The sequence below is a fragment of the Diabrotica virgifera genome, chromosome 1 (genome assembly GCF_917563875.1).
Source record: "Diabrotica virgifera virgifera chromosome 1, PGI_DIABVI_V3a".
Taxonomy (NCBI): domain Eukaryota; kingdom Metazoa; phylum Arthropoda; class Insecta; order Coleoptera; family Chrysomelidae; genus Diabrotica; species Diabrotica virgifera.
The window spans coordinates 154,049,182-154,076,646 of NC_065443.1; the positions used below are offsets into that span (position 1 = coordinate 154,049,182).

General features: G+C 32.9%; 1 protein-coding gene across 1 annotated transcript in view; it reads left to right on the forward strand.

Annotated features, from left to right (window-relative positions):
• Positions 1-20,445, forward strand: part of LOC114325659 (nuclear pore complex protein Nup154) — a 110,964-nt gene extending 90,519 nt beyond the window's left edge. The window contains exons 15-16 of the mRNA XM_028273775.2: positions 4,111-4,239; positions 20,244-20,445. Coding sequence (XP_028129576.1) covers positions 4,111-4,239; positions 20,244-20,370 — 256 coding nt within the window. The 3' untranslated portion in view covers positions 20,371-20,445. The remainder of the gene's footprint in view (positions 1-4,110; positions 4,240-20,243) is intronic.
• The last annotated feature ends 7,020 nt before the right edge of the window (positions 20,446-27,465 follow it).

The following is a 27,465-nucleotide window of genomic DNA, read 5'->3' on the forward strand; positions in this document are numbered from 1 at the left end:
TGTAGTTACACCCGAAAAATAAGTTATCGCAAATTTCTTGAAATGGAATTTAAGATGCAATGACATAAATTTGAGAACTGGCACAATTATTATGGTTTTAAGTTATTTTTCGGGTGTAACTACAATGATATTATGCTAAAAATGATGGTGTATCCCAGATTTTAAATGCGTTTATCTCGAAAACGGTTGAGTTTAGGGAGGTGAAAGAAGTATACCTTTTTTAAGTAAAACTAATAGGAGAATAAAAATTTTAATGTCAAAATTATACAGAGTGAGGGATAAAAAAACTTGAACGTAATAAATGAGTGCTGAAAGGCGTATGTGGCGCCTCTGGGCAATACATAATTTTTGGTAGGGAATTTAGTTTTCTCGACCCAAAAAACCCCCACATACCAAATTTCGTGTTGTTATCTCATACCTGTTAGGAAATATTCAATAGTGAATATAAAAAAAGTTTAACTTTACCACCCTGTATCTTTCTTAATATCAACATTTTATTAAAATAAGTTGGGTTAAATCGTAATATTTTAGAGTGTAGAATCTACTGTTTCTTTTTGTACAATTACTTAAGGACCACCTACGCTAAAGTAGCATGAAATCAATGCATTGTCTGAATATAACTAAAACCCGATAGTCCCGATAATCACCTATATCTCATTCAGCGGTGGAAGCTACAGATGGCGATAATGAAGTAATCAACAGTGTAAGTTTGAATAACTTCGCTGAGCAACGTTCTCGATCGAGAATTCTTATTGGTAGCTTAAAGTGGCAGCGTAACTTGGTAGCGTAAACATTGAGAAAGTATAAAACAGAATATTTTGACATATACAAATATTATCTCATCTGTAATATATGTATATTTAGTTCAGAAAAGAGCGAAAAACTGGCTACAAGCGGTACAGTGTAGAGAACATTGGAAGAAACAGAGGGATGTCTATGTACAGTAGTGGACGCGATTGGCTGAATGATGATGATGAATATATATGGTTAGGTACCACCTATATCAAGAATATTGATTTAAATGGGATTAAACCATATAAATATTACTCCAACAGTAGTTTGAATTTCTGAAAGATTTTTTATTTTTCTTTTTACATGCATTTATAATGTTCCATCTGTAAAAGTTATGGACTTTGGAATCCCTATTTTAGATGCTGTGTGAGGAATTTATAAGAAAGTGGTAAAAAACTGGAATAAGTTTGATGCAGTATTTCATTGTAGTGGATATTAAAATATTCTTAGCTGGACTTTCCATTCTAATTTTTTTTTTATTTTGGAAATATACAATAAAGATTATTTTATATATCAGGTTTAAGTGAGAGGAAAATCTTAAAGGGGACGAGAAGAAAAAATTGTTTGTTTTTTGTTGAACACTATTGTTTTATTTAATCTTAAAAAACCATGAAAAATATTCATTTTATAACCAAAAAAAAAGAGATATAAAATAGAGGATTATAAATAAACTACATGGACAATGTCAACTCATACATGACGTCACTTCGGGGCGGTGACTAAAAGTCAACAGGCGGTATCTTTATGTAATTTCATGGCCTATTTTAATTAAATGTTTTTCTGCGCTGGCTCTATAGTATTACCATTGTTTATGTAGGGATAGTTGGTCAGCCCGATAGAAAAATTTGTTTGATTCAAATTGAGACAGTCACCAGATGTCCTCACAATTTCTGTCAGGGTCGCAACGTCAAAATGCATAGACACCAAGTTTGATACGATCATATTCATAACACCCCAACTCGCATACATATTAAAAAAAATAAATATATGGAAGAAAAAAAAGTCTAGTAAGTCAGGAAATAAAATTCGAAATTATTTATCCTCTGAGCTTTTTAAGTTGGAAAAATAAAGCATAACAGAGTGGCGAAATACTCGACAAGGGAAATCTAAATTGCATTTCACGTCCTGTCATTCGCCGTGATAATAATTTTAGCGAACTATTTCCTTTAATATCCACCAAAGGTGAATAAAGTATAACCTAAAAGAAAAGAAAAGAAAAGAAAAGATGGTTCAGAGTTGATTACAGTTTAGAGCCTCTACTATGTGCTTATACGTATTTCGGAATGTATGGAAGAATATATTTAGAAATTGAATTAATGATGTCATGCTATTATACAGTGAGCACGTAAAGGTTGGAATAAATTCATTTTCTCGAGAATGGACAATTTTGGAAAAAAATCCCGAGACTGGTCGATGTTTATTTTTAAATTACGACTTTTTGGCATATATATCATACTAGTGACATCACCCATTTGGGCGTGATGACGTCATCGATGATTTTTTTAAATAAGAATAGGGGTCGTGTCATAGCTCATTTGAAAGGTAATTCAATTCTCTATTCAGTAATATAAACATTAACCTAAATTATTTATACAGGGTGTCCAAAAAAATTTTTAAATCAAATTTTATTGACATAAAAAGAAGAATCTGTGTAATTTATTTAATTCAAAATACATTTTACTGCTATCATAAAACAGGAAAAAATGTTTATTTGACAAATAAAAAATATTATTTTTTGCAAATTCAATATTAAAGCAGCCACCCACCTGCCTCTTAACAATTTAAGCATTTAATTTAAGCGAAAAGCAATAATTTTTTTTCTGTTTTCTGAGGGCGGTAAAATGTATTTTGAATTAAATAAATTACACATATATTCTTCCATTTATGTCAATAAATTTAATTCAAAAATAAATTTATCGACACCCTGTATAAATAATTATGTTAATCTTTATACTACTGAATAGAGAATTGAATTACCTTTCAAATGAGCTATCACACGACCCCTATTCTCATTTAAAAAATCATCGATGACGTCATCACACCCAAATGGGTGACGTCACTAGTATGATATATATGCCAAAAAATCGTAATTTAAAAATAAAAATTGACCTGTTTTGGCATTTTTTTCCAAAATCGTCCATTCTCGAGAAAATTAATTTATTCCAACCTTTACGTGCTCACTGTATATAATGTATAGTATCTTTAATTCAATTTCTAAATATGTATATTCTTCTATATTATTTATTTTTCTTAATATGTATGCGAGTTGGGGTGTTATGAATAGGATCGTATCCAACTTGGTGTCTATGCATTTTGACGTTGCGACCCTGACAGAAATTGTGGGGACATCTGGTGACTGTCTCAATTTGAATCAAACATATTTACCTATTGGGCTGACCAACTATCTCCCTATATAAACAATGGTATTACTACTATACCCTGTTTTTAAACCAGGAGGAGTAAACTTAAAGACAGATTCACACCCAATAATGTCACTAGAAAAATCACCAAATACATCTTCTGTTTTTGTTGATGTCGACCTTCGAATGTAATCCATAAATAATATTATATTATACTAAGAGTTGCTAAAGAGTTCTAAAAACAGCTGCTTTTTATGTAAAAGCAGTCTAAAATTCTAAAAATTAAAGGAATAACGCAGAAAACACAAAAAATCGCCGTAATTATTAACGTGTGAAATGCCAATAGTGCAAAGTTTCATAAATGTCAAAATTTCATAACTGTGGATTAAACTTGCCTGAGGTTGGACCAACTAAGAACAAGCATTACGACGCGGTAAATTTGAATTGGACGCTTACAGACACCACTATTAAAAAACTTAAAGCATTTGAGATGTGGCTTTATAGAAGAATGCTGAAAATATTCTGGACAGCAAAGATCACGAACAAGGAAGTTCTAGGAAGAATGAAGAAGGAACTGGAGATTGAGTTTACCATCAAACGCATAAAACTGCAGTATCTGGGACACGTTATGAGAAATCAGCACCGTTACTCCCTGCTGCAGTCCATATTGCAAGGTAAAGTCAAAGGTAAGCGGGGACCCGGTAGAAGGAGAATATCATGGCTGCGGAATTTGAGAACATGGTTTAAGAAAACCTCAACGGAACTGTTTCGAGTCGCAGCGAGCAAGGTTATGATTGCCAATATGATTTCCAACATCCGAAACGGAGAGGAACCAGAAGAAGAAGAAATTTGAATTACTCCTCGTAGTTTAAAAACAGAGTATAGAAAACTACTGCTAGTGCTAGTATTTAAGTGTAGTAATAAATTAATGTATTAAAATATTATTTACATATTTCAGTTTGAATACCATATCGGGAAACGACCATTTCTGGCAGTTGGAAGAAAATGAATTTCATCTTTGTGAAGCTACAGCTACTCTAATTAGCTGTTTTATCAGCAACCAAGATTCGTACAGCAGTATAGAAAAGTAAGAGTAATATATTTTTTACTAGTACTACTTATATTGAGTTAGCGACTTTTAAAAATCGTCAATCTTGTTTTTGTTATTGTTAGATTTTCTAACATAAAGCTAATTATCATTTCTACTTATATAAGAATCTTAATAAAATTCGTCGAATCATTGATAATTTCAAACGAACACATCTGCCCTTTGTAGCTTCCAAAATTAACCAATTCCGAGAAAACATTTGCTTGTCCCGTGGCCTCCCATTTCAGTCGGCGATACAAGGACCCGTGCACTACGAAAACATTCTAGGTTAAGATATATCCGGTTCCCAGGGTTTGGATCGAAATTAAGAACAATTCTTTCAACTTGACAATGTGTGAAGCTGTCTTGCTGTCGGATTTATGTATCCTTAAACCAATAAAGGCCTTTGTCGTTACTGGACTAAATTAAACCTTCTGTTTATTTCTGAACGTAAATTAGACACGCATAGGACATTGATGAATGAGTTCCACTTCTTTTTGGGGACCCAAAGGAAAAAGGAATCCTTATGCCTAAGTCGTTTTTAGTCTCTCGTCTCTCAATCACTTATTCGTCAACTACCGAGCTAATCGGTCGCGTCTCTCGCTCAACTCTGAAAGTGTTCACGTCTCGTATTTTCCTATCGCATTACACGGTTTTTCACGCGAATCTTCTCTCACTTGTTACTAATCACATGTTTCACTCTTAAATCGCGGTTCACTTTACTGTCAATTGCACATAGCAAATTTATGTATGTTTTTTTGTTGTAGTAAAAACAATAATAATTATTTTGTACGATACTTGTAAATATTAGTGTTTGTGTCAAATAAACTAATTATCTCACACGTATTTTAATCATTTCAACACCGATTTACACCTTGCTTCGACTCGACAAAGAATATCAGAGTCTAATTATATCAACCACTATAGAAGCTGGTTCCCCTCTTGTGTGAAGGACAGGAGATATTCACCAGGTCCTTTTACCACAGGTGAAGCGTCCTACACATAATTTGGTACCCCTGGTGGGACGATTCAAAGAATCGTCTGCATACCCAGAAGCAAGGCTCGCGGTGTTGAAATTGAATCGAATCGTTATCGGCTGTTCCGGTGATCCTATTACCTCTACTTGGACCGTTGCTGTCCCGCTGACCGCCTCTACCTTGGACCGTTGCTGTCCCGCTGATCGACTCCACCTTGGACCGTTGTTGTCCCGCTGATCGCCACCACTTTGGACCATTGCTGTCCCGCTGACCGTCTCCACCTTGGACCGTTGCTGTCCCGCGGATCGACTCCACCTTGGACCGTTGCTGTCCCGCTGACCGTCTCCACCTTGGACCGTTGCTGTCCCGCTGATCGACTCCACCTTGGACCATTGCTGTCCCGCTGACCGTCTCCACCTTGGACCGTTGCTGTCCCGCTGACCGCCTCTACCTTGGACCGTTGCTGTCCCGCTGATCGACTCCACCTTGGACCATTGCTGTCCCGCTGAACGTTTCCACCTTGGACCGTTGCTGTCCTGCTGATCGCCTCCAGCTTGGACCGTCGCTGTCCCGCTGACCGCCTCCACCTTGGACCGTTGCTGTCCCGCTGATCGCCTCCACCTTGGACCATTGCTGTCCCGCTGAACGTTTCCACCTTGGACCGTTGCTGTCCTGCTGATCGCCTCCAGCTTGGACCGTCGCTGTCCCGCTGACCGCCTCCACCTTGGACCGTTGCTATCCCGCTGATCGCCTCCACCTTGGACCGTCGCTGTCCCACTGACTGCCTCCACCTTGGACCGTTGCTGTCCCGCTGATCGCCTCCACCTTGGACCGTTGCTGTCCCGTTGACCGCCTCCACCTAGGACCGTTGCTGTTCCGCTGATCGACCCCACCTTGCACCGTTGCTCTCACGCTGATTGCCATCCAACTTGGACCGTCGCTGTCCCGCTGACCGCCTCCACCTTGGACCGTTTGCTGTCCCGCTGACCGCCTTCAACTTGGACCGTTGCTGTCCCGCTGATCGCCTCCACCTCGGCCTGGTTCTGCTCCCGCTGCCCGCCGCCACGCTGACACAGTCCCATTCTTCAAGAACAACGCTTTCTTGACGCATACTAAGGTAACATCGCAATAATAAAAAAAACTTTATGAACTTTTATTTTATTTCCTTAAATATTACTCCACATATTATCTTTCACTCAATAAGTTTGTGTACGCATGTGATTTAAAGGACAATTTATTTGTTTACTCTTTATTTTTTATATATATCTGCTCATCTCTTTTTTAAATATTTTGCATAATTTTTATTTCTTTTTACACTACATACTCACTTTACTCACTCTATTTTCAACCACGATCTCTCTTTGTGTAATACCGTTAAAATCACAATATTTACAGATTGTCACTGGACAATCAATATTTTAATTTTTTTTAAATTTTGGTATATTTTAATTATGGACGCACTGAAGAGGGAGATTGGTACATGCAAATCATCACTTGAACGAAATTTGAATTGGATAAGCAATTTTCTCGATAGTCAAACTGAAACATTTGAACTAAGTCATAGAAGAATTCACTTAATTAATGCATTTAATAATTATAATGATATTTGTAATAAGATAGACACTCACAAAAATGCTGATTTGCACACAGAAAATAGAGAAGAAGTTGAAAATAAATACTTCTCTGCTATGTCTCGAATTGACGGTAAATTGGCGCAATTTTCGAAAGTTAATTCTTCTTCTTCGGTACCTTCTCAGTATCAACACGGTAATCATGCTAACTCCAACGTACGCTTACCACCTGTTTCTGTTCCTATATATCATGGCGAGCCCAGTAAATGGGTCTCATTTTACCAATTGTTTTCCTCAATTATAAAGGATAATCACACACTCACCAAAGCTCAAAAGCTAATTTATTTGAAATCTTCCCTCCGCGGAGAACCCTTAAATTTAATTGATTCGCTTGACGTAACTAACGAAAACTTTGATCTCGCTATTGACATACTCGAAAAGAAGTACGACAACAGTCTTGCTATTATCAATTCTCATATCAATCTTATCATAGATTTCCCTACACTCACAAGGAGTAATTATCGGTCACTAAGTGATTTTACAAACGATTTAAAAAGAAATATTGACTCCTTAAAGGCTCTACAAGTTCCCGTCGAATCGTGGGATTATCTCTTAATCAATTTAATAACAAGAAAGCTCGATTTTGCCACCAAACGATATTATGGGGAAAGAAGAGATAGAAATTACACTCCCACAATTATCGAACTTTTTGAGATCCTCAATGAACGCTGCAACATTCTTGCAGACCTCACAAATATCCCTGAAACAAAAAGGGACAAACCACATGCTAAATCTCACGCCACTGCTCTTCTCTCAAATACCTCTCCACCTCTCTCCCCTAGTAATAACATCAAATGCAATTACTGTAATAATTCAGCGCACAAGATATATTCATGTAGGCAATTTGCTGCCCTCTCTCACTCAGAAAAATTTAATTTTTTAAAATCGCGACACATGTGCTCTAATTGTCTTGGTACAAAACACACTCATGCTCAGTGTACTTCTCGCGGTTGTTTTATTTGTTCTAAAAACCATCACACCCTTCTGCACCAAAACTCGTATGCAGAAAACACTAAACGTACTCGTTCTTCTCACGCTTCTCACCCCGAAGATAATCGCAATGCAAGCACACATGTAAATTCTGCTAGATTTACGCCCTATGCACAAACCGATCAACAGAATAGTAACAGAAATACACGTTATAATGCATCTCGTTTTAATAATAATGCAAATTCGCAAGCACAAGTTGCTGATGTTCGCAGTCTCTCACACCGCACCACAAATGTCATAAATTCCGCTAACTCACTCCACGCAAATATTGCTCAGCCATCTTCTTTTAATGACTCTCAAGAAGATGAATGTAACCCTAACGTAGCTCTAACCGTTACAAATAAACCTTTTACACACTCTTCGACTCTTTTACCCACCGCTCAAGTAATTTTAATTGGCAAATCTGGAAATGCCATATTTGCTAAGGCAATCCTTGACACTGGTAGTCAAAATTCTTTTATAACGGAAAATCTCGCTAATAAAATTAATCCCGAAATTTCTGGCAATGAACTAAAAGTTTGTGGCATTGCCCAAAGTTCTCTCACTTCGAAATCAATGGCAAAAATCATGCTTTACACACCTGGTTTCGAACGTAATGTCAATTTAAACTGTGCAATAATTCCAAAGATTTCTTGCCAGCTACCGCAATTAGATATCAACCCTGATTTTCTTAAAATTCCAAAAGATCTCAGCCTGGCTGATAAATATTTTTATATGGAATCAAATATTGAAATTCTGATAGGAGCAGATGCTTACTACGAAATCCTCTTACCGGGTATCGTAAAATTAGGAAAAAATCTACCCACACTCTTCAATACAATATTTGGATGGGTAATCGCCGGTAATATTCCAAACGCAGCCCATTCTAAACAACAAAACATTTCTTTATTTTCTCACTCTACAAATGTGTATTTTGACAAAATCAATTTAACCCATAAAACACCATCCGAGAATTTGAATATTGACGAATCATTTCCTATCCCAAGAAAACGTCTAAAATCTCATTTTAAAAGGCATTAACAAAAATGAAAATATTTCTTCCCTTTTTAGGAAACACAGTTCAATAACCGACCTTACCCTCAAAATATTACCGCTAGCATTGTATAACTAGACAATGCCTCTATCTACTCAAGTACCCAAGTCACCCGCACTTTCACTTGTTGACAATAAATTTGAAAAATAAAAACACCACAACAGTTCACTCAGGGCAAAACGCCTATAATTTATGACACATTTACAGTTACCCGCGACAACTGATTTGTAAATTTAGGTCAAAACCCTTTTGTACAAAATAGTATATACACTAAGAAAAATGAAAAAAAAAAACAAGTTTTGTTTATTATTGTAAAGAATTATCTCTTGATTTTTCGCAATTTATTTGTAAATATAATTTTTAAATAACTCACAACTGAAGATAAAGTTTCCCATAATCTCTTCTTCTCTCAAGCAAATTTACTAAAAACCGCACTCTCTCTCTCCCTCTCTCGCTCTCTCTCTCTCTTTCGATCTCTCTCTCCCAATCGCTATCTCTCTCCATCGCTCTCTCTTTCTCTATCTTGCTCTTAACATTTATTTTTCCTCCTCTGGCGCGGGGGGCAATTTATGTTAGATTTTCTAACATAAAGCTAATTATCATTTCTACTTATATAAGAATCTTAATAAAATTCGTCGAATCATTGATAATTTCAAACGAACACATCTGCCCTTTGTAGCTTCCAAAATTAACCAATTCCGAGAAAACATTTGCTTGTCCCGTGGCCTCCCATTTCAGTCGGCGATACAAGGACCCGTGCACTACGAAAACATTCTAGGTTAAGATATATCCGGTTCCCAGGGTTTGGATCGAAATTAAGAACAATTCTTTCAACTTGACAATGTGTGAAGCTGTCTTGCTGTCGGATTTATGTATCCTTAAACCAATAAAGGCCTTTGTCGTTACTGGACTAAATTAAACCTTCTGTTTATTTCTGAACGTAAATTAGACACGCATAGGACATTGATGAATGAGTTCCACTTCTTTTTGGGGACCCAAAGGAAAAAGGAATCCTTATGCCTAAGTCGTTTTTAGTCTCTCGTCTCTCAATCACTTATTCGTCAACTACCGAGCTAATCGGTCGCGTCTCTCGCTCAACTCTGAAAGTGTTCACGTCTCGTATTTTCCTATCGCATTACACGGTTTTTCACGCGAATCTTCTCTCACTTGTTACTAATCACATGTTTCACTCTTAAATCGCGGTTCACTTTACTGTCAATTGCACATAGCAAATTTATGTATGTTTTTTTGTTGTAGTAAAAACAATAATAATTATTTTGTACGATACTTGTAAATATTAGTGTTTGTGTCAAATAAACTAATTATCTCACACGTATTTTAATCATTTCAACACCGATTTACACCTTGCTTCGACTCGACAAAGAATATCAGAGTCTAATTATATCAACCACTATAGAAGCTGGTTCCCCTCTTGTGTGAAGGACAGGAGATATTCACCAGGTCCTTTTACCACAGGTGAAGCGTCCTACACAGTTATCCTAAATTCGTTTCGCCTTCGCTCTTGGCTTCTAGATTACTATTCTTTTTTAAAATAACATTTTCTCGTTAAAAAAGTATTTTCTTGTGTTAGATTGGAAACAAAAAATTAATTCACATAATTTGTTATATGGCTCACTTATACTTTGTATACGTTTACAGTTGAGTCCGCGAGTCTTTACCCGTGCGTCATTAATACCTGGCGAGATAAAGCACATACTTTTTATCTAGCATCATTCTCTTCCACGCATGAAACTCATGACAAACCAGCTGCCGTTTGTTATTAAGTAAAAACACATGTTATTTTTATGAACCGTCTAGACTCAGTGCAATGAAAAGAGATAGGTACAAAAAAAGACGATTCGGTATGTTTTCATATTTTAAGCACAATTTGTTTGACGTTTCTGCTTTGTTTACTTTTGTGGCTGTCAGTCAGTTGAATTTTTTGCGGTTTTTGTCGAATTTTTGTGTTTTGAAGTTTCTTTATATTACACAAACAGTTGTTTTCACAACTAATTTTATATTGGGCTTTGAAATTTTAAGGTAAATAATTATATTTTGGCAATTAATATTTAAAACATACAAAGCTAACGTCATTCACACAGTAAAGAAATGATTGTGTTTAGATTTCCGTCAAAGTGAATAAAATAACAAAAATAAAATATGTTATTGATTTTTTTTATAAATTGTTTATTTATTTATTAATCAATAATAATAAAAGAATTTATTAAGCTACTTCAAATGTAGTTGTAATTCTGCACAAAAATTTTGAAGCAAAACTTACATTTAACATTCTATATATTTGATAACGTCAAATTTTATAATAAAACCCGTAATCGGAACATTAGCCACTTTCTGTCAGTTGTTGTTGCGTGAAATAGATTTCCGACTTATTTCGTATGCTTTAAATGATGACGCACGGGTAAAGACTCGCGGACTCAACTGTACGTTTAGGCATGCCATTATAGTATTACATTTTAAAATATCGTCAGTATTTTTGAGATGCGTTCCCGAGACAACTGAAGAAAGTTCGTTAATACTACACATACTGTTATATAGAATACAATCATAACAGCTTTAATCGTTATTCGTTGAGAGTATGTGAGAAACCATGAAGACCATGAAAACCTTAGTTTTTTAAATTATTATTTTGCTCATATACAGGGTGATTGATTAGTGGGGTAAAGTTCGGTAGATCCGTTATAGATAGCGATAAAAGTTAATAACAAAAATTGTAGATAACTTTGAGCTTCACATTACAAAATTAGTTAGAATATTACAGGGTGTTCGATAACATAGTGGCAGACCAAACTTATGTTTTTTTTAATGGAACACCCTCTATTTTATTTTATATTCGAGATCCTGTTAACTTCTTCAGCACAAAAATGTAAAGACTTGATATGTTGTACAGGGTATTTACAACGTTATAACCATTTTTATATGAAAATTTTGACAAGTTCAACTCCCTGTATAAATAAAAATAAGCACAACAGCAATGGTTTATTGATGCCATATTTTTTTATTAATTATCAAAATTTTTAAAAATTATTGATATTGCTAATTTTCTTTATATCTAATACAGGGTGAGTTAAAACACTTTAAGTACACTGAGTAAGTTATACAACTTTCCCTATGTCTAAATTTATTAGTTTTCGAGATATTTTCATTTTTGAATGGACCAGTAGCGTGGCCACCCAGATTACCAGAATTTAATAAACTGGACTGATTTTTTTTGGGTTACTTTAAGAATGGTTATAAAATGCCTCCAACAACAAGAGATGAGATGAAAAATAGATTTCAAAGTGTATTTTGAAGAGTTTATTTTCGTAGTGTAAGTAACTCATTCAATGGCCGTTTTTAGGCATGCATAAATGTGATAATAGGTCATTTTGAACAACTTATGTAATTAACTTACTTTACTTACTTTACTTAATCAGTAGACCCATTAGTACCTTTCGGTGTAGGGCCATTTATAATACAATTCATTAAATTACAATTCAATAAATTACAATATTTTACAATCTTCTGGATTGTCCTAGCTCTTAACGAACTTTCTCCATTCCTTCCTATTGGATGCCATCTGTGTTGCTTCCTGCCAAGTCTTACCCTTACTCTGCAGTATCTGCGAAATGTCACTGTTCCATTCTTTGATGGGCCTTCCTCTTCTATTCTTACCTATTGGTTTGGCTTCCCACACTCTTTTCACTTGTCTATCATTGTCCATCCGGGTTAGATGTCCGAACCATGCCAATTTTTTCTTCTTGATTGAGTCGAGTATCGGCTTGATTTTGAGTCTTTCTCTTATTTCTTCATTTCTGATTCTATCTGTTCTTTTTACTCCTATCGTTCTTCTGAGGTATTTCATCTCTGCTGCCTGTATTCTGCTCTGGTGTCTTTTGTTTAATATCCAATTTTCTGCTCCATATGTCACCGTAGGTCTATATATTGTTTTGTATATTGTCATCTTGGTCTTTGTTGATATTTCTTTGTTATTAAGGAATCCTCTATTTAGTGCTTGGAATAGTTTTCCTGTGTTTTCCATTCTGTTGTTAAGATCGTCCTCTATGTCTCCTTTGTTGTTGATTACTGTTCCTAAGTATTTGTATGAATTTGTCTGTATTAATTGATGTTGGTCTATCATTATTTCTATTTGATCTTCCGTCCCTTGTTTCCTTGATATTTTCATTATCTGAGTCTTCTCTTTGTTTACGTTTAAGTTGTATTTGCTTGCTTCTAGGTTCCATTTCTCTAAGTTGTATTTCAGTTTTTCTGCTGTTTCCGCAATTAATACTATGTCGTCTGCAAATATACACATCTCAGCGTTTATCATTTGCATTCTGTTCCAACCGATGCAGTATTTCTTGAAAGTTTTCTTACATTCTTTCACTATCTCATCTATTACATTTATGAATAGCACTGGGCTGAGACTTCCCCCTTGTCTAACTCCTTGAGTTGTTTCAAATGGTTCTGACTGTATATTTAACATTCTTACTGTATTTGTTGTTTTCATGTATATACTCTTTGTTGCTTCTATCAGTTCTTCGCTTACTTCCTTCTTCTTTAGGCTTTCCCATATATCTTTTCTTTTGACTGAGTCGAAGGCTTTTTCCATGTCTATAAAGCTCAGGTATATTTCTCTATTTTTCTTTAATGCTTTTTCTATTACTTGTTGCATGGTAAATATATGGTCTTGTGTGTTGTGTCCTTTCCTGAATCCACTTTGTACGTCCTCTAATTTATGTTCTATTTCTTTTCTGATTTTCCTTTCTATTATGGTTTCGTATACTTTTGCTGCTACACATAGTAGTGATATACCTCTATAGTTCTTACAGTCTCTTGTGTTTCCTTTTTTGTATATAGGTATAATTACTGCATTTGTCCATTCTCTGGGTATTACTTTTCTCTTCCATATTAGGTTATATATGTATAACAATTTTTCTTTTGCTTTTATTCCTATATATTTCATCATTTCTGGTGCTACTTCATCGCTTCCTGGTGCTGTGTATCCTTTTATGTTGGAAGTGTGTGTTCATAATCACCAGGTTATTGTCTAGACAGAATTCAAGTAGTAATTTTCCATTTTTGTTTATTTTTTCCTCCCCATACGGTCCGATGACATTGTTCCATTTTTCTGCTTCTTTCCCCACTCTACTGTTCATGTCTCCTGTGATCACCATTTTCTCTGTACAATCATTTATCACTTCTTGTAATTTGTCCCAGAACTCATTCTTTTCGTTTTTTGTTGCGTCTTCATCTGGTCCATAGCATATGATTAGGTTTGTATTGGTTTCCTCTGTATCCATATATATGTCTACTCTTAGTATACGTTCGTTGTAATATATCCAATTTTTTACTTTGTTGATACTATCCTTCTTAATCAGGCACGCTACTCCTGCCTGAGCTCTCTTCGTTTCTTCCACTCCACTGTATATTAGTAACATTCCGTTTTCTAATATTATTGATCCTCTTCCTTTTTTCTTTGTCTCTGTTATAGCTACTATTTCAATGTTCTTATCTCTAATTTCTTCCCCCAGTTCTATTTCTTTCCCATTTATACCTCTTACATTCCATGATGCCATTTTCAAAATTGTTCTGTTCTTTTCTATGTTTAAGTTGTACTTCAATTTGTTTTTCCTTACGTTTGTGTTATTATCTTTAAATCTGGTCATGTCCCTGTTCTTTGCCTGTTTTGTTTCTCAGTCCATCATTGTGTTTTCTACAGCTAGTTTTTTGAACAAGTTGGTTCTGTATTGTATGTTACTTTTTCTATCCGGCTTGTTTTTTGGTTCCATTTCCACTTAATGCCTTCAATAATTATGAATCAATATCCAATTTTTGTCCTTTTCCCATTAGTCTTTTCCTCTGCTGCTATCTTCCTAAGGTTTCTTTGTATTTCTATCTCTTTTAATGTTAGGTCACATTCTATATATACTCTATGTTGTTTATAGCTCATTAGTTTACCCTTGGCTTTCAGTATTTTCATTTTATCTTCGAATTTTTTACATTCTATAACACACATTGTTTCATTTATCTTTTGTACCCTATTTATTTCTGATTTTACTCCCATTTTTGCTTCTATGAAGTTCTCTATTTGCTCTGTTCCTATTGTGTCTAGTGGTAAGTCTCTCATTATTAGGTTATTTTTCTTCTTTTCTTTCTGACATGCTTCCAAGGTTATTTCTATTTTATCTATTTTTTGTTTCATCGTAGCCATTTCTTTCTTTAGATTTTCATTTTCTCTTATTATTTCTTTCATTTGCAATTTGTATTCATTATTTTCCTTCCTAATTTCTTTTAGTTCCTCAATCATATTACCCATTGTATTTTTTATATCTTCCAGGTCCTTGTTTTTCTTTTTGTTATCGCTTGCTAATTGTCTCATTAGTTCCATCATTTCGTTCTGGCTGCTGGTTTCATTCGTTGATGGTTTCGACCTGTCTGGTGTTCGGTTCACTTTTCTACTCCTGCTAAATATATCTGGCTCCTCTTTGCTTTTTCTTTTACCGTCCTCATTAATGCTATCATTACCATCCGCCATCTTTCTTCCTATTCAAATTATTAAAGTAGGTATGTATTTATAAATACAAATATTAAATCAAATTAAAACCTACTTGATTAAATCAAATTAATTAAATTTTTTACTTTAATTACAAAATATTTATATATTATTCAATTTTTTACTTTAATTATAAAACTATTTAAATACCATTTAATATCTTATTTATTTATTTATATCAACAATTAATGTTCACTTGAATAAATTAGATTTATCAACAATGTCTTCTTCTTATCTTCAATATCTTCTTATTCTTCGATATCTTCTTATTCTTCAATATCTTCTTATTCTTCAATATCTTCTTATTCTTCAATATCTTCTTGTTTTCGTTCAGAAAGCCGACTCTGTATTTTTCGATAGATAGATACCGAAGTACCTTAATTATAATTAAATCAATTTATTTGTAATTACCACTGCTGAAAGCAGCTTCGGCTAGTCCACCCATAGGACCTTGACTTCTTATCAGTGCCAAAAAACTTGACATGACTGTAATTATTTTACTGTTAGTAGTTAAAATATAATTTTATTAAAACTAGGTTAGATTAATACTGTATGGATCTTACTTTCAATATTCTTTTTAAATTTACACTGTAAATTTCTTAACTCACTTATTTACACTTTGCAAATAATTTGGTGATTTTTCTGCTCGCAAAGCTTCCGTATTTGAAGTTTTTTTGCGGAGCGGATTTAAATCGACCTCACTGTCTCTTTACCAGGACCGGACTCCACTTATGTAATTAAATATTTAAAATATTTTATGAAAAGTAGCTTTTAATTTTTTCAAAAATGTTGTATTTTGTGTTGTTTTTTTTTTTGTAAAAATTTTTACGGATCAATTATTTTTCGTTCTTTATTTGGTACATTTACATACAACAGTAGTTTTTAATCGTTTTCACAAAATGTTGTATTTTGTGTTTGCGTTGTTTTTTGTAAAATTTATAACTAATAAAATTATTTTTCTTTCTTTATTTGTTACACTTGCATACAAAGTGGTTTTTAATTGTTTCAAAAATGTTGTATGTTTTGGTTGTGTTTTTTTTTTTGTAAAATTTATTACTAATGTCTGTCCCACCTTGACTTTACAGTACACGAACATACGGCAATACAATCCTTATGGGATTTTTTAGCGCGGCGATGCCGATTTTCTTCAAAAAAATTTTCAATCGGACATTACCAAGGTCCTAAAAATGTAGGTCCCTAAAAATGTTAAATTAAAACTAACCCGTTACAGTCAAGTAAAACAATATTTTTCATTGTTTTTTTTTTGTGAGTGATAGTCACTTTCGAAAAGTAATTAGCAATTTTATAATCGATATGCGTAATAACTTTTTTTGGTTACGAATGTTAGAATATTCAACATTAAAAGTGGATGTTCTATGGTTGTTAATTTATGTATTGACAGTATAGACAGTTCTGAAGTAATGTCAATAAAAATATAAAATAGATTGTCAGTCAGATTAGAATGCGAACGGGCCATTGTCACACACCAGACCATTTGTTTAAAATTAATTGTAGTGATACTCCTTTTTGTGAATGTGGACAGATGGGAAGTATAACTCATATGTTACTTGAATGCCCAATTAACAAAACAAATCAATTTGACCTGTATCAGGAACTAGTTAATATAGGAAGTCCAACCCCCATTTCAATACAAAATCTCTTACATAATATTAATGACCAAACCTTAAGAAAGATCAATCAATTTTTAACAATATTTCAAATTAAAATATAAAATAAAAATAGTTATTTGAAAATCATATCACAATGAATTTAAAGAAGGGAATATGGAAAAATCCAGACCCTTTGAAAAGAGGATTCCCTTCCAGTTAGTCTAAATACGAGGACTGGCCAAGTACCTAAGAGGTGGAGGCCATGAAACTACAAGAAGAAGAAGAAGATTGTCAGTCAAGTTTAAGTAAAGTTTTATATTGTCCTACCAGGTCCTACAGTTGAGAATCAATAAAGTATAATAATTGTTGACGGTCAGTTCACCTAAATTAAATTATAACAAAGAATATTAAATAAGCTTAAAATTATTACTGATAACATTGTATTGAGTAACTCATTGCTTGTTTGGAAAATTTGGATCCTAACTGCAATTTATTGTTATTCTTAATGACTAATTTCCAAGATGAAATTAATGTCATTTTAATGTGTTTACACTCTACGACAGTGGCAGTGAAAGTGAGGAAGACGGGATTATAGAAAGAAGCTAAAATATACAGCGTGTGTCAGCCAAATGGAATAAATTCAATAGTTCAAATACTAATTGTTTTTTTGAAAAATGCTGAGGCCTATCGATTAGTATTTCAAATCTAAATTTTTTACATACAATAATAATGTATACAGGGTGTCCCTATTTAGAGATATGACGTCATCGTTAATTTTCTTAAATGGCAACACTGTTATTTTAATGGCTATTTAGATAATAATATAGCGTGTAAAGTTATACATAACTGCAAAATATCAAATTTTTATTTTCTAACATTTACAAGATAATAAAAAATAAAGTTATGTCTGTAATGTGGAATAAACTTAATAGTTCAAAATAATAATTGTTTTTTTTTTTGAAAAATGTTCAAACCTGTCGATTAGTATTTCAAATCGAAATTTTTTACATACAAAATAATGTAGAGATCCCAATTTAGAGATTTAATGTTATTTTTATTATCTTGTAAATGTTAAGGAATAAAAGTTTAATATTTTGTAGTTATGTATAACTTTACACACATTATCAAAATAGCTATCAAAATGACAGTGTTGCCATTTAAGAAAATCAACGATGACGTTATTTCTCTAAATTGGAACACCCTGTATACATGATTATTGTATGAAAAAAATTTCCATTTGAAATACTAATCGACAGGTTTAATAATTTTTCAAGAAAACAATTTCATATTTGAACTATTGAATTTATTCCAAATTACAGACATAACTTTGTTATTTTTTATTATCTTGTAAATGGTAAGAAATAAAAATTTGATATTTTTCAGTTATGTATAACTTTACACACCCTATCAAAATAGCTATCAAAATGATAGTGTTGTCATTTAAGAAAATCAACGATGACGTCATATCTCTAAATTGGGACACCTTGTATACATGATTATTGTATGAAAATAATTTCCATTTGAAATACTAATCAACAGGCTTAAGCATTTTTCAAAAAAACAATTAGTATTTGAACTATTGAATTTATTCCATTTGGCTGATACACACTGTACAGTTTAAATGTATTTTAATTATTTCTGTAGGTACCTACGTATTTATTAAGGTTTAACATATTTATGCAGTTAAATACATTACATATTATATAAATGTTTTATACAAAATTATTTTTATTTTGTTCACATAAAGGTATTTTTCGAAAAAAAAAAATGTTTTAGAACCCCTGACAGGCACAAAATGTCAATAATATTAATTCCTAAGTTATTAATAGTTATCCTATAGAAAAAAGTATGTTTGCTTAAAACCTGTTTCTGACAAAATTTGGCATCACTGTTGGTCATAAGAACCGGTACTGTAAAGTCAAGGTGGGACGCACAATAATAAATTATTTTTCTTTCTTTATTTGCTACATTGTTACATTTATTACCAGATTGATAAATCAGTAATCGTAAATTATTGTCAGTTTTAGAACATTATGTCATGGCTTACTTAAAATTTGGAAAGACTTAGACCCGTAATAATAATTTGCTCTGAAAAATGAAAATATCTCGAAAACTAATAAATTTAGACATAGGGAATGTTATATAAAAATTAAAGTACGGTAATGGTACTTTTCGATAGTGATATAAAATACAGGGTGTTCCATTTAAAATTACTGAGAAAATATTGTACTTGCGTTTTGACTCACCCTGTATTCAATATAAAGAAAATTAGCCATATCAATCAATAATTTATGAAAATTTTGACAATAAATAAAAAATATGGCATCAATAATCCATTGCTTTTGTGCTTATTTTTATGTATACAGTGAGTTGTACTGGTTACGATTTTCATATAAAATTGGTTATAACTTTGTAAATGCCATGTATAACAAACAAACCTTTATATTTTTGTAATGGAGAAGTTAAGAAGATTTCGAATATAAAATAAAATACAGGGTGTTCCATTTAAAAAAAACATAAGTTAGGTCTGCCACTATGTTATCGAACACTCTGTGACATTCCAATTAATTTTTAAATGTAAAGTTGCCTACAATTTTTGTTATTAACTTTTATTGTTACCTATTATTATAGCGGATCTACGGAGCTTTACCCCACTAATAAATCACCCTGTATGCACTACTTAAGTTGACACTCAATTTTCAATATGTGAGGTTCATTCCTTGCATATCACATCCACGTGAGTTAGAATCCTGTGTTGCCCTGGCTTATATCCAGGAATATTTGCAACATTCTTCTGTTTTAAATATGTAGTATTTAACATCTTGAAACTTTTAAAGGGTTCTTACCCATAACTTTTTGGTGGCTCACGCATGCATGCTATTGGCTTAACACTGATGATGGATTACCTATTAATCCGAAAACGTTTTGTTTTGTGAATTAAGCCTTATTGGGGTCTTTTAAATATACCTTTTACAAAGGATCTTGTATTTTTTTTCTTCTATATAAAGTGAAAATCGAAATTCAAAAATGAATAACCATTTTCAATTTCGTTGCAACACTTGAACTTTGAATTTATGTTGATAAGCCAAAAATGATGGAAGCAAGTTACGCGAACGATTTCCCGGCGGTTTCTATATTTGAGTACTATTTATTTTAACCGATTTCTTACTTAACTGTATCAATAAACTGACATAGTTTTATATCTTTCAGGAGAAAATACATATCATTATCTCAGGACACCGTTGTTGCACTGCTGTCTAATTTATACAGCAAACCTAATACAGAAGCGATAGTTAATAAGTTACGAAATATTCAGGCCAGGTTAGCCAGAATTTAAGATAAGCATTATGTGTTGCCATTTTTAACGTTTTTACTTTATACTTTTAAGATAATAAATAAGGTTATATTATTACGTTTTATTTAAATTCTCATTATATAATTACCATTTTCCTTTCATCAACATGGGCCAATGTGTTTAGGGATTTTTCTTCCAAACTTTACTTATAAATACACCCATACCTCGCTTTACGGCCTAGATACGTTCCACGAAACTTGGCCGCAAAGCGAAAAGCCGTATAAGGAATCAATTATTCTAATACAAATTCAATGAGATCGGTTCCAATTTTTTTTAATAGGTAACATGGTTTATCATTCAAAATGTATTTTATCTTTTTATTTCATTTCAATAAAAAAATACTTACATAACAAGTACATACATTTGTACATAAAATAATAACAGACTCCAAAAACCAACAATACCACTATAAGACTATACAAATGAAAGAAAATACCATTTTATAAATGAAATAAACACAATTGATTTGTTTTTATGCCAAATTGCAAATAAAATGTGACAACTGTCAGATTTAACTAAAATGTCATGTTAGAATAAATGTTATAAATGTGTATTATCACGAACTTACCTTTTTTCTATCATTTGTGACGCACTGAAAAATGCTAATGAAAAGGACCATATCAGGATTATGTCATCCGTAAATCGTAGATTACTGAGGTAGCGGCCATTGATGTTTATTCCCTTATATTTCCAATTTAGATTTTTAAACATGTCCTCCAAAACTAAGGTGAACAGTTTGGGTGATAGAGTGTCTCCCTGTTTGACTCCCCTGTTTAATGGTACAGGGTTCGTGTATTCATTTTCATTTAGGTAGTAGGTATGTAGCTGTAGCTTGGTTCATAGTTTCTTTTATTAAGTTAATTATATCTGCTGTCTATTCTACAATTTTGCATTGCGTTTATTACGGCCGTGTGTTCTATAGTGTCAAAAGCTTTTTCGTAGTCTACAAATGCTATAAAAACTGTAAACTTGTATTCGTTACATTTTTCTTTTAATATTTTTGTGGTTAACAGGTGATCGGAAGTTGAATAGCCTTTTCTAAAACCTGCCTGTCCGTATGGTTGGTATTCATCTAATTTCCTTGTTAGTCGGGTCGTTATGACTTTGGTGAGTATTTTAGGGCATTATCCTGTTTGCCATGTGACCATCACAGGCCTTTTTATTGAAGGCACTTTTAAGGCATCTATATTTTATGTAAAGGGTTTTTACCCAGATATTTTCTTTTGTGGCTCAGCTAGCATCCAGTTTGTAAGTATAACCAACTTGCTCTAACCTTTGTCAAAATTTAAATACTAACTTTATATTCATTAAATCGGTTATACTTATTTTTAGATCGAACACTGATGATGATTTTTTATAAAAATCGAAAACGTTTTGTTGTAATGTAGCCCTTTTAAGGGATTTTTAATAAAAAAATTTATACCTTTTACAAAGGATTTCTTTCCAATTTTATTTTAAACAGGTGTAACAGTAGACTGATGGGCCTGTAGTTTTCCAACTTTCGATTATCACCTTTCTTGTGTAATAAGATTACTTTAGAGTTGTTCCAGCTCTCAGGGACTTTGCCCTGGTGTAAACAACTGTCTATAAGCTTAGTTACAATTGCAATTAGTTCCTTACCTCCTTCTAATATCATATCTGTGGTAATCATATCTTCTCCTGCAGCTTTATTTCTCTTCATGTTTTCCAATGCTGTAGTTACCTCTGAAATTGTTACTTTTGGCATTATTTCCGATCCAACATTTTTTATTAATTTCCGTGCTAGTCTCATTTCATCGTCTTGTTGATGTGTTCTATAGAGTTCCGTGTAAAATTCTTCTATTCCTTTCAGTCTGTTTTCTCTAGTGGTGACTTTATTTTCGTCTTTTCCCATTAATGATATTATCTGACGTCGTCCTAGTCACTCCTAGTGTCTGTCTGAGACATTTTATACTCCTTATTTTTTTCAATAGTTGTTGTTATTAATTTTTCTTTTCTTTTTTGTTTTCCGATTCCTTTTCTAATCTGTCTATTAAGTTCTCTGTATTCTTTGGTTCCCTTTTTGTTAGATTTATTTAAGATCTTCCTTTTTTCTATTTGTTGTAATATTTCTTTGTCTAATTCATTGTGTGTTATTCAAATCATCAATATCATTGGAGTTTATCTGCTGCATGTTAACTTGATTTAATGCATGCATTATCTTTTTATTAAATTCACTATTTTTTATTTCTTCAGATGTCCATTTGTATCTTTCATGTATTCTTTTTCTTTCTAGTTTTTTGTTTATTACTAATTTTGCTCTTATTACTCTATGGTCGCTTCCTAGGTCAAAGTGATTTAATACCGATACGTCTTTTACTAGGTTTCTATTTTTCGTTAAGATATAATCTATTTCATTCTTTGTCTTTTTATCGGGGCTCATCCATGTCCATTTTCTGCTTCGTTTTTTATTGAAAAAGGAGTTCATTGAGTACACCTTATGTTCATTCATGTTCATACCTACCTACATATAACTAAAACTCACAATTAATAATAATCTATTTTTTCAAATAGGCCAACAACTTAGTTCTATTACACAAAAATATAATAAATTAACTATAAATAAACACTACTTTCCTATGAAACAACAATAACGAATTCTTAAAATAATATACTACTGCACTGAACAGATATCGATAAAGATAACAGAACAGACAATAGAAAATCTGACGCGGGTTTGTCAAAATGACAGTGACAATTTCTCTATGCTGCCTAATTAGTTATTAGTTATATGTTCGATTTCTTGTTAGAAATAAAAAATTTTAGTACGTCCAAAATGACACAAAATCTAGGCATGGCATGGGATAAAAAAGTTTATTTGAAGAGAGTGTATTTGTTTGTTCTTCTTAATGGAGGTAGAGGCTCGTTTTTTTAATATTGTATTTCCACAGTAATTTCCACATACTAATATATTTCTCAAATTGTGTCTGTACCGCCATTCTTTAGTATATTACGAATCTGTGTGCCAAATATCTCGACAAAATATTCAAAATTACAGCCGCAATCTTGTACCGCGTTTGTTGCTACCTGTTGATCGCTACTGTTGCCTCTTAAGGGGATCGGTACATAGTTTCTGCTCCAATGCTATTCAAATGGGATTCATTTTTTTCGAATCCTGAGAAAACTAATAAGTATTTTTTAAAAATTTAAACGCAGAATGAAAGATTACATTATTAGCGAGGGCTGAAAGTCCCTGAGAACTTCTATAATGTTTATTTTAATAAGCTACAGGGGTGAAAAACTAAGAGAAAATTTAGTGTGATTTTTAATTTCAAATATCTCATTCAAAATAATTGAGTTGTTTATTAAATAATATCGATAGTGTATTTGATAAATAATTGATTTAAGACGTGAAATTAATAAAAAGTTATCTATTGTTTATTATTTATGGAAGATCCCAAGCAGAGAATATACTATATATTCTGATTTTTGCATGGGAGTTTAATGAAATGATAACAAATCAATTGGAAGTTATGTCCCGACAAAATACATGAAACGTTTTCGTAGTCTGACGTTCCAAATTTTTAACCTGTTCCACAATTAAACCTTCTACTGTTCCAGTGTTCCCATACAACAAAATTTGTCTGACTAGACACCGTTAAGCTATTAACAAATTTTCAGCTTGCTAATCTTGTTCTCATGATCATTTTTCAGTGCGTCACAGTTTTTCGATTTCTCTCTATTGCATTAAGTTAGACGAGACGGAAAAAGCGGTAGCTCCGTGATTAAACACAAAAATAATGCAGCATTACAATGGTTATATAGGTACATAAGATGTCTATTCCTAACCTACGTTTGATTCGTTGATATTTAGAATGCGCGTTTTTTCTAGCCAATCAAATACACGTATTACGAACATTTGACGAAAACTTCGTCCATTTTGGCCATTTTTTAGAAGTGTCAAAGAGTCAAGTGACGGTTATTATTCAGGTCAGTATTTTGTGTACCTGTCATTTTGAAATTTCGAATTCGACTTCACTTCAACGTCTTTGTGCATTATTTTGTGTTTTGGTTTAGAATTTAGTTCGTTAAAAGTTAGTCATTGACGTGAGGAGACTAGAGACATTCGAGATGTACCGAAGAGTGCTAAATATCTCATGAGTAGATAGAATAGCCAACGTGGAGGTAATGAGACTTACGTATAAGGAACGAGAACTAACAAATAAGAAGAAAACTGAGATATATGGGACATGTGATGAGAGATGTATATCTAATACTCCAGGTCATTATGCAAGAAAAAGATCCATAGTAAGGAGACGTAACACATGGCTGAAGAACCTTAGGAACTGGTTTGGATGTAATAACAATGAATTATTTAGATCCGCTGTTTCAGAAATAAAGATCTCTCTGATGATTGCTAACTTTTGAAGCAGAGACAGCACCTAGAGAAGAAGATAAAAACACAGTTTATGGATAGTTTTGTGTCATTTTTTAATGTTTCCATATTTATAAATTTAATTAACAATATTGTTTACTTTTTAATTCTATTACCCTTTATAAAAAATACCTACATGTTAACATATTGCGTAAAAATCAAATCTACTAAATTACTAATTCCACAAGCTTTTCACCTATGGCTAAGTACGAATGTGGCATCTGTCAGATTCGTCAATAATTACATGAAATAAGTCTCGACACAGCCAATACAGTATATGACGTCATAATTAATGACGCACTGAAAAATGATCATGAGAACAAGAATATTAATCAACTTTTTTTGGTACACGGGATCCAGGTCTATCACAGTTAGATCAAGATGAAGAGATAAAGGTCAGAATATGTAGCTCGAAAAGAATTTATAAAATATAAGTCAATGCTTATAAATAAAAAATTGGGCATGGCTATCATATTGAGGTTCGTCGAATATTATGTTTGGTCACAACTACTATAAGGCGTAGAAGCTTGGACTCTGAAAGCCCAATGCGTAAAGAAATTGGAAGCATTCGAAATGTGGCTATATCGGCGTATCCTGAAAATTCATTGGACTGCAAAAGTGTCAAACTAAGAAGTGTTAAGACGAATTGGACATGGCAGAAAGCTTATGAACACAATTAAAATAAGAAAAACATCGTATCTGGGCCACATACTTCGAAACGATAAATATTCTCTGCTACACGTCATCATGCAAGAAAGAGTAGAGGGAAGAAAGAAGAAATCTTGGCTGAGTAATAGAGATTGGACTAACCTCTTTGTTGAACAGACATTTCACATTGCAAAAGAGAAGTGATCGCCAACCTTCGTCAGAAGAGGACAGAAGAAGATGAATATCTAATATTACTGCTAAATATTTGCATATCTATCTACAGTCCGTACACTATAGATACCGTTGCACGTCATCCGCGTCATAGCACATGACACCTACACGAAATATTTAAGTCGTAGATGTGTTCCTTTTTGGAATCGTTTAGCTGAGTACACTGGAATTACAGCCGCTGGACATATTTTATTATATACGCGTAGAAATAATATTGAAAGTTTTCTATTATAATATAATAGTCTTCCGTTTTATAACGCTGACGCGGCTTTGGGATTATAGCAAGGTAGTCTGTTATATCTAGGGCCTACGGTATACAAGGAAGGTAACAGGGTCAGTGCTACGATTCAACCGCCTATTATTACCCCTGGTTTTACCCAAGGTACTCATTTTATTCAGGCTGAGTCGACCTGGGGCCTATAGACATTTTAAATATGTCTAGTTGTTCTTGCCGACGCTAGGATTTGAACCCCGGCCTACCAGCACTCGAGTCAAGCATACTACCGCCTGAGCTACGCCGGCCCATAGATTTCTATTAATTTAAATTTAAAGAAACATACCCTAACTTGTTTCATTTAATTTGTATAAGTGGAATATAAAGCGTTTTTATAAAGCACACCACTTACTTGTTCGGATTGCACTCTAACTGCGATCGAACAAAGGTGACATTTTGGCATAAATTGGTAACATTTATTTGACAGTTGCAGTATTGACACTTCCGATTTGTTTTTATTCTTTGCTATGAATATTTGTTTTATTATATTTAATGTTTTTATTATTTACTTTAACGTATAACTTAATTCTTGTTTTCTATTCCTAATGTTTTATTTACAATTTATTTACATTGAATATTAATTTCAGGGCCCCCGCAAGGCTGAGCGGCGCCCGCATGCGGCATATATTTTAGCGCCCTTAAATCTACTATATCCACTTATGAAATAAATCTAGTTTTTTTTTTATTTTTTACTCATAATAAAACAACAGAAATTGCAAGAACTCAAATTTTATTTTTCTTGTAACTGATTTGCTGATGATGGCAAAAAAACAAATAAAACATTAATATATTAGTAAGAGCGTAGGCGCAAAATTCCGGGCCAATGCTTTTTAAATGCATTCATTTTTTTCGAATGCTGAGAAAACTAATATGTACTTAATGTATAATATACTTAAACTAATATAAACTAATATGTACTTAATATAAGTATTTTTGAAAAATTTAAACGCATAATGAAAGATTGCATTATTACTGAGGGTCGAAAGTCCCTGAAAACTACTATAATGTTTATTTTAAAAAGTTACAAGAGTGAATGAAGAGAAAATTTAGTATGATTTTTAAGGACACGGGCGCAAAATGTCGCCTGTCAAAATGTTCAATGTGTTCATTTATATGTATATGAGTATATGTATTCATTTTTTTCGAATCCTGAGAAAGCTAATAAGTATTTTTGAAAAATTTAAACGCAGAATGAACGATTGCATTATTTCCGAGGGCCGAAACTCCCTTAGAATAACGTTTCTTTTATTTTGAAGAAAAAAGTTTATTTTGAATGAGATATTTGAAATTAAAAGTCACACTAAATTTTCTCTTTTTTTTTTTTCGCCCATGTAACTTTTTAAAATAAACATTATCGATTATTATTCAGGGACTTTCGGTCCGCAGTAATAACGTAAACTTTCATTCTTCTTCTTCTTCCTTCTTGTATGTAGGCTTTAAAGCCTGTTTCTTCTTCAATATTAGCCTCCGAAATTATTTAAATTATCGCACCATCTTTTTCTTGGTCTGCCAATACTTCTTCGTCCATTTG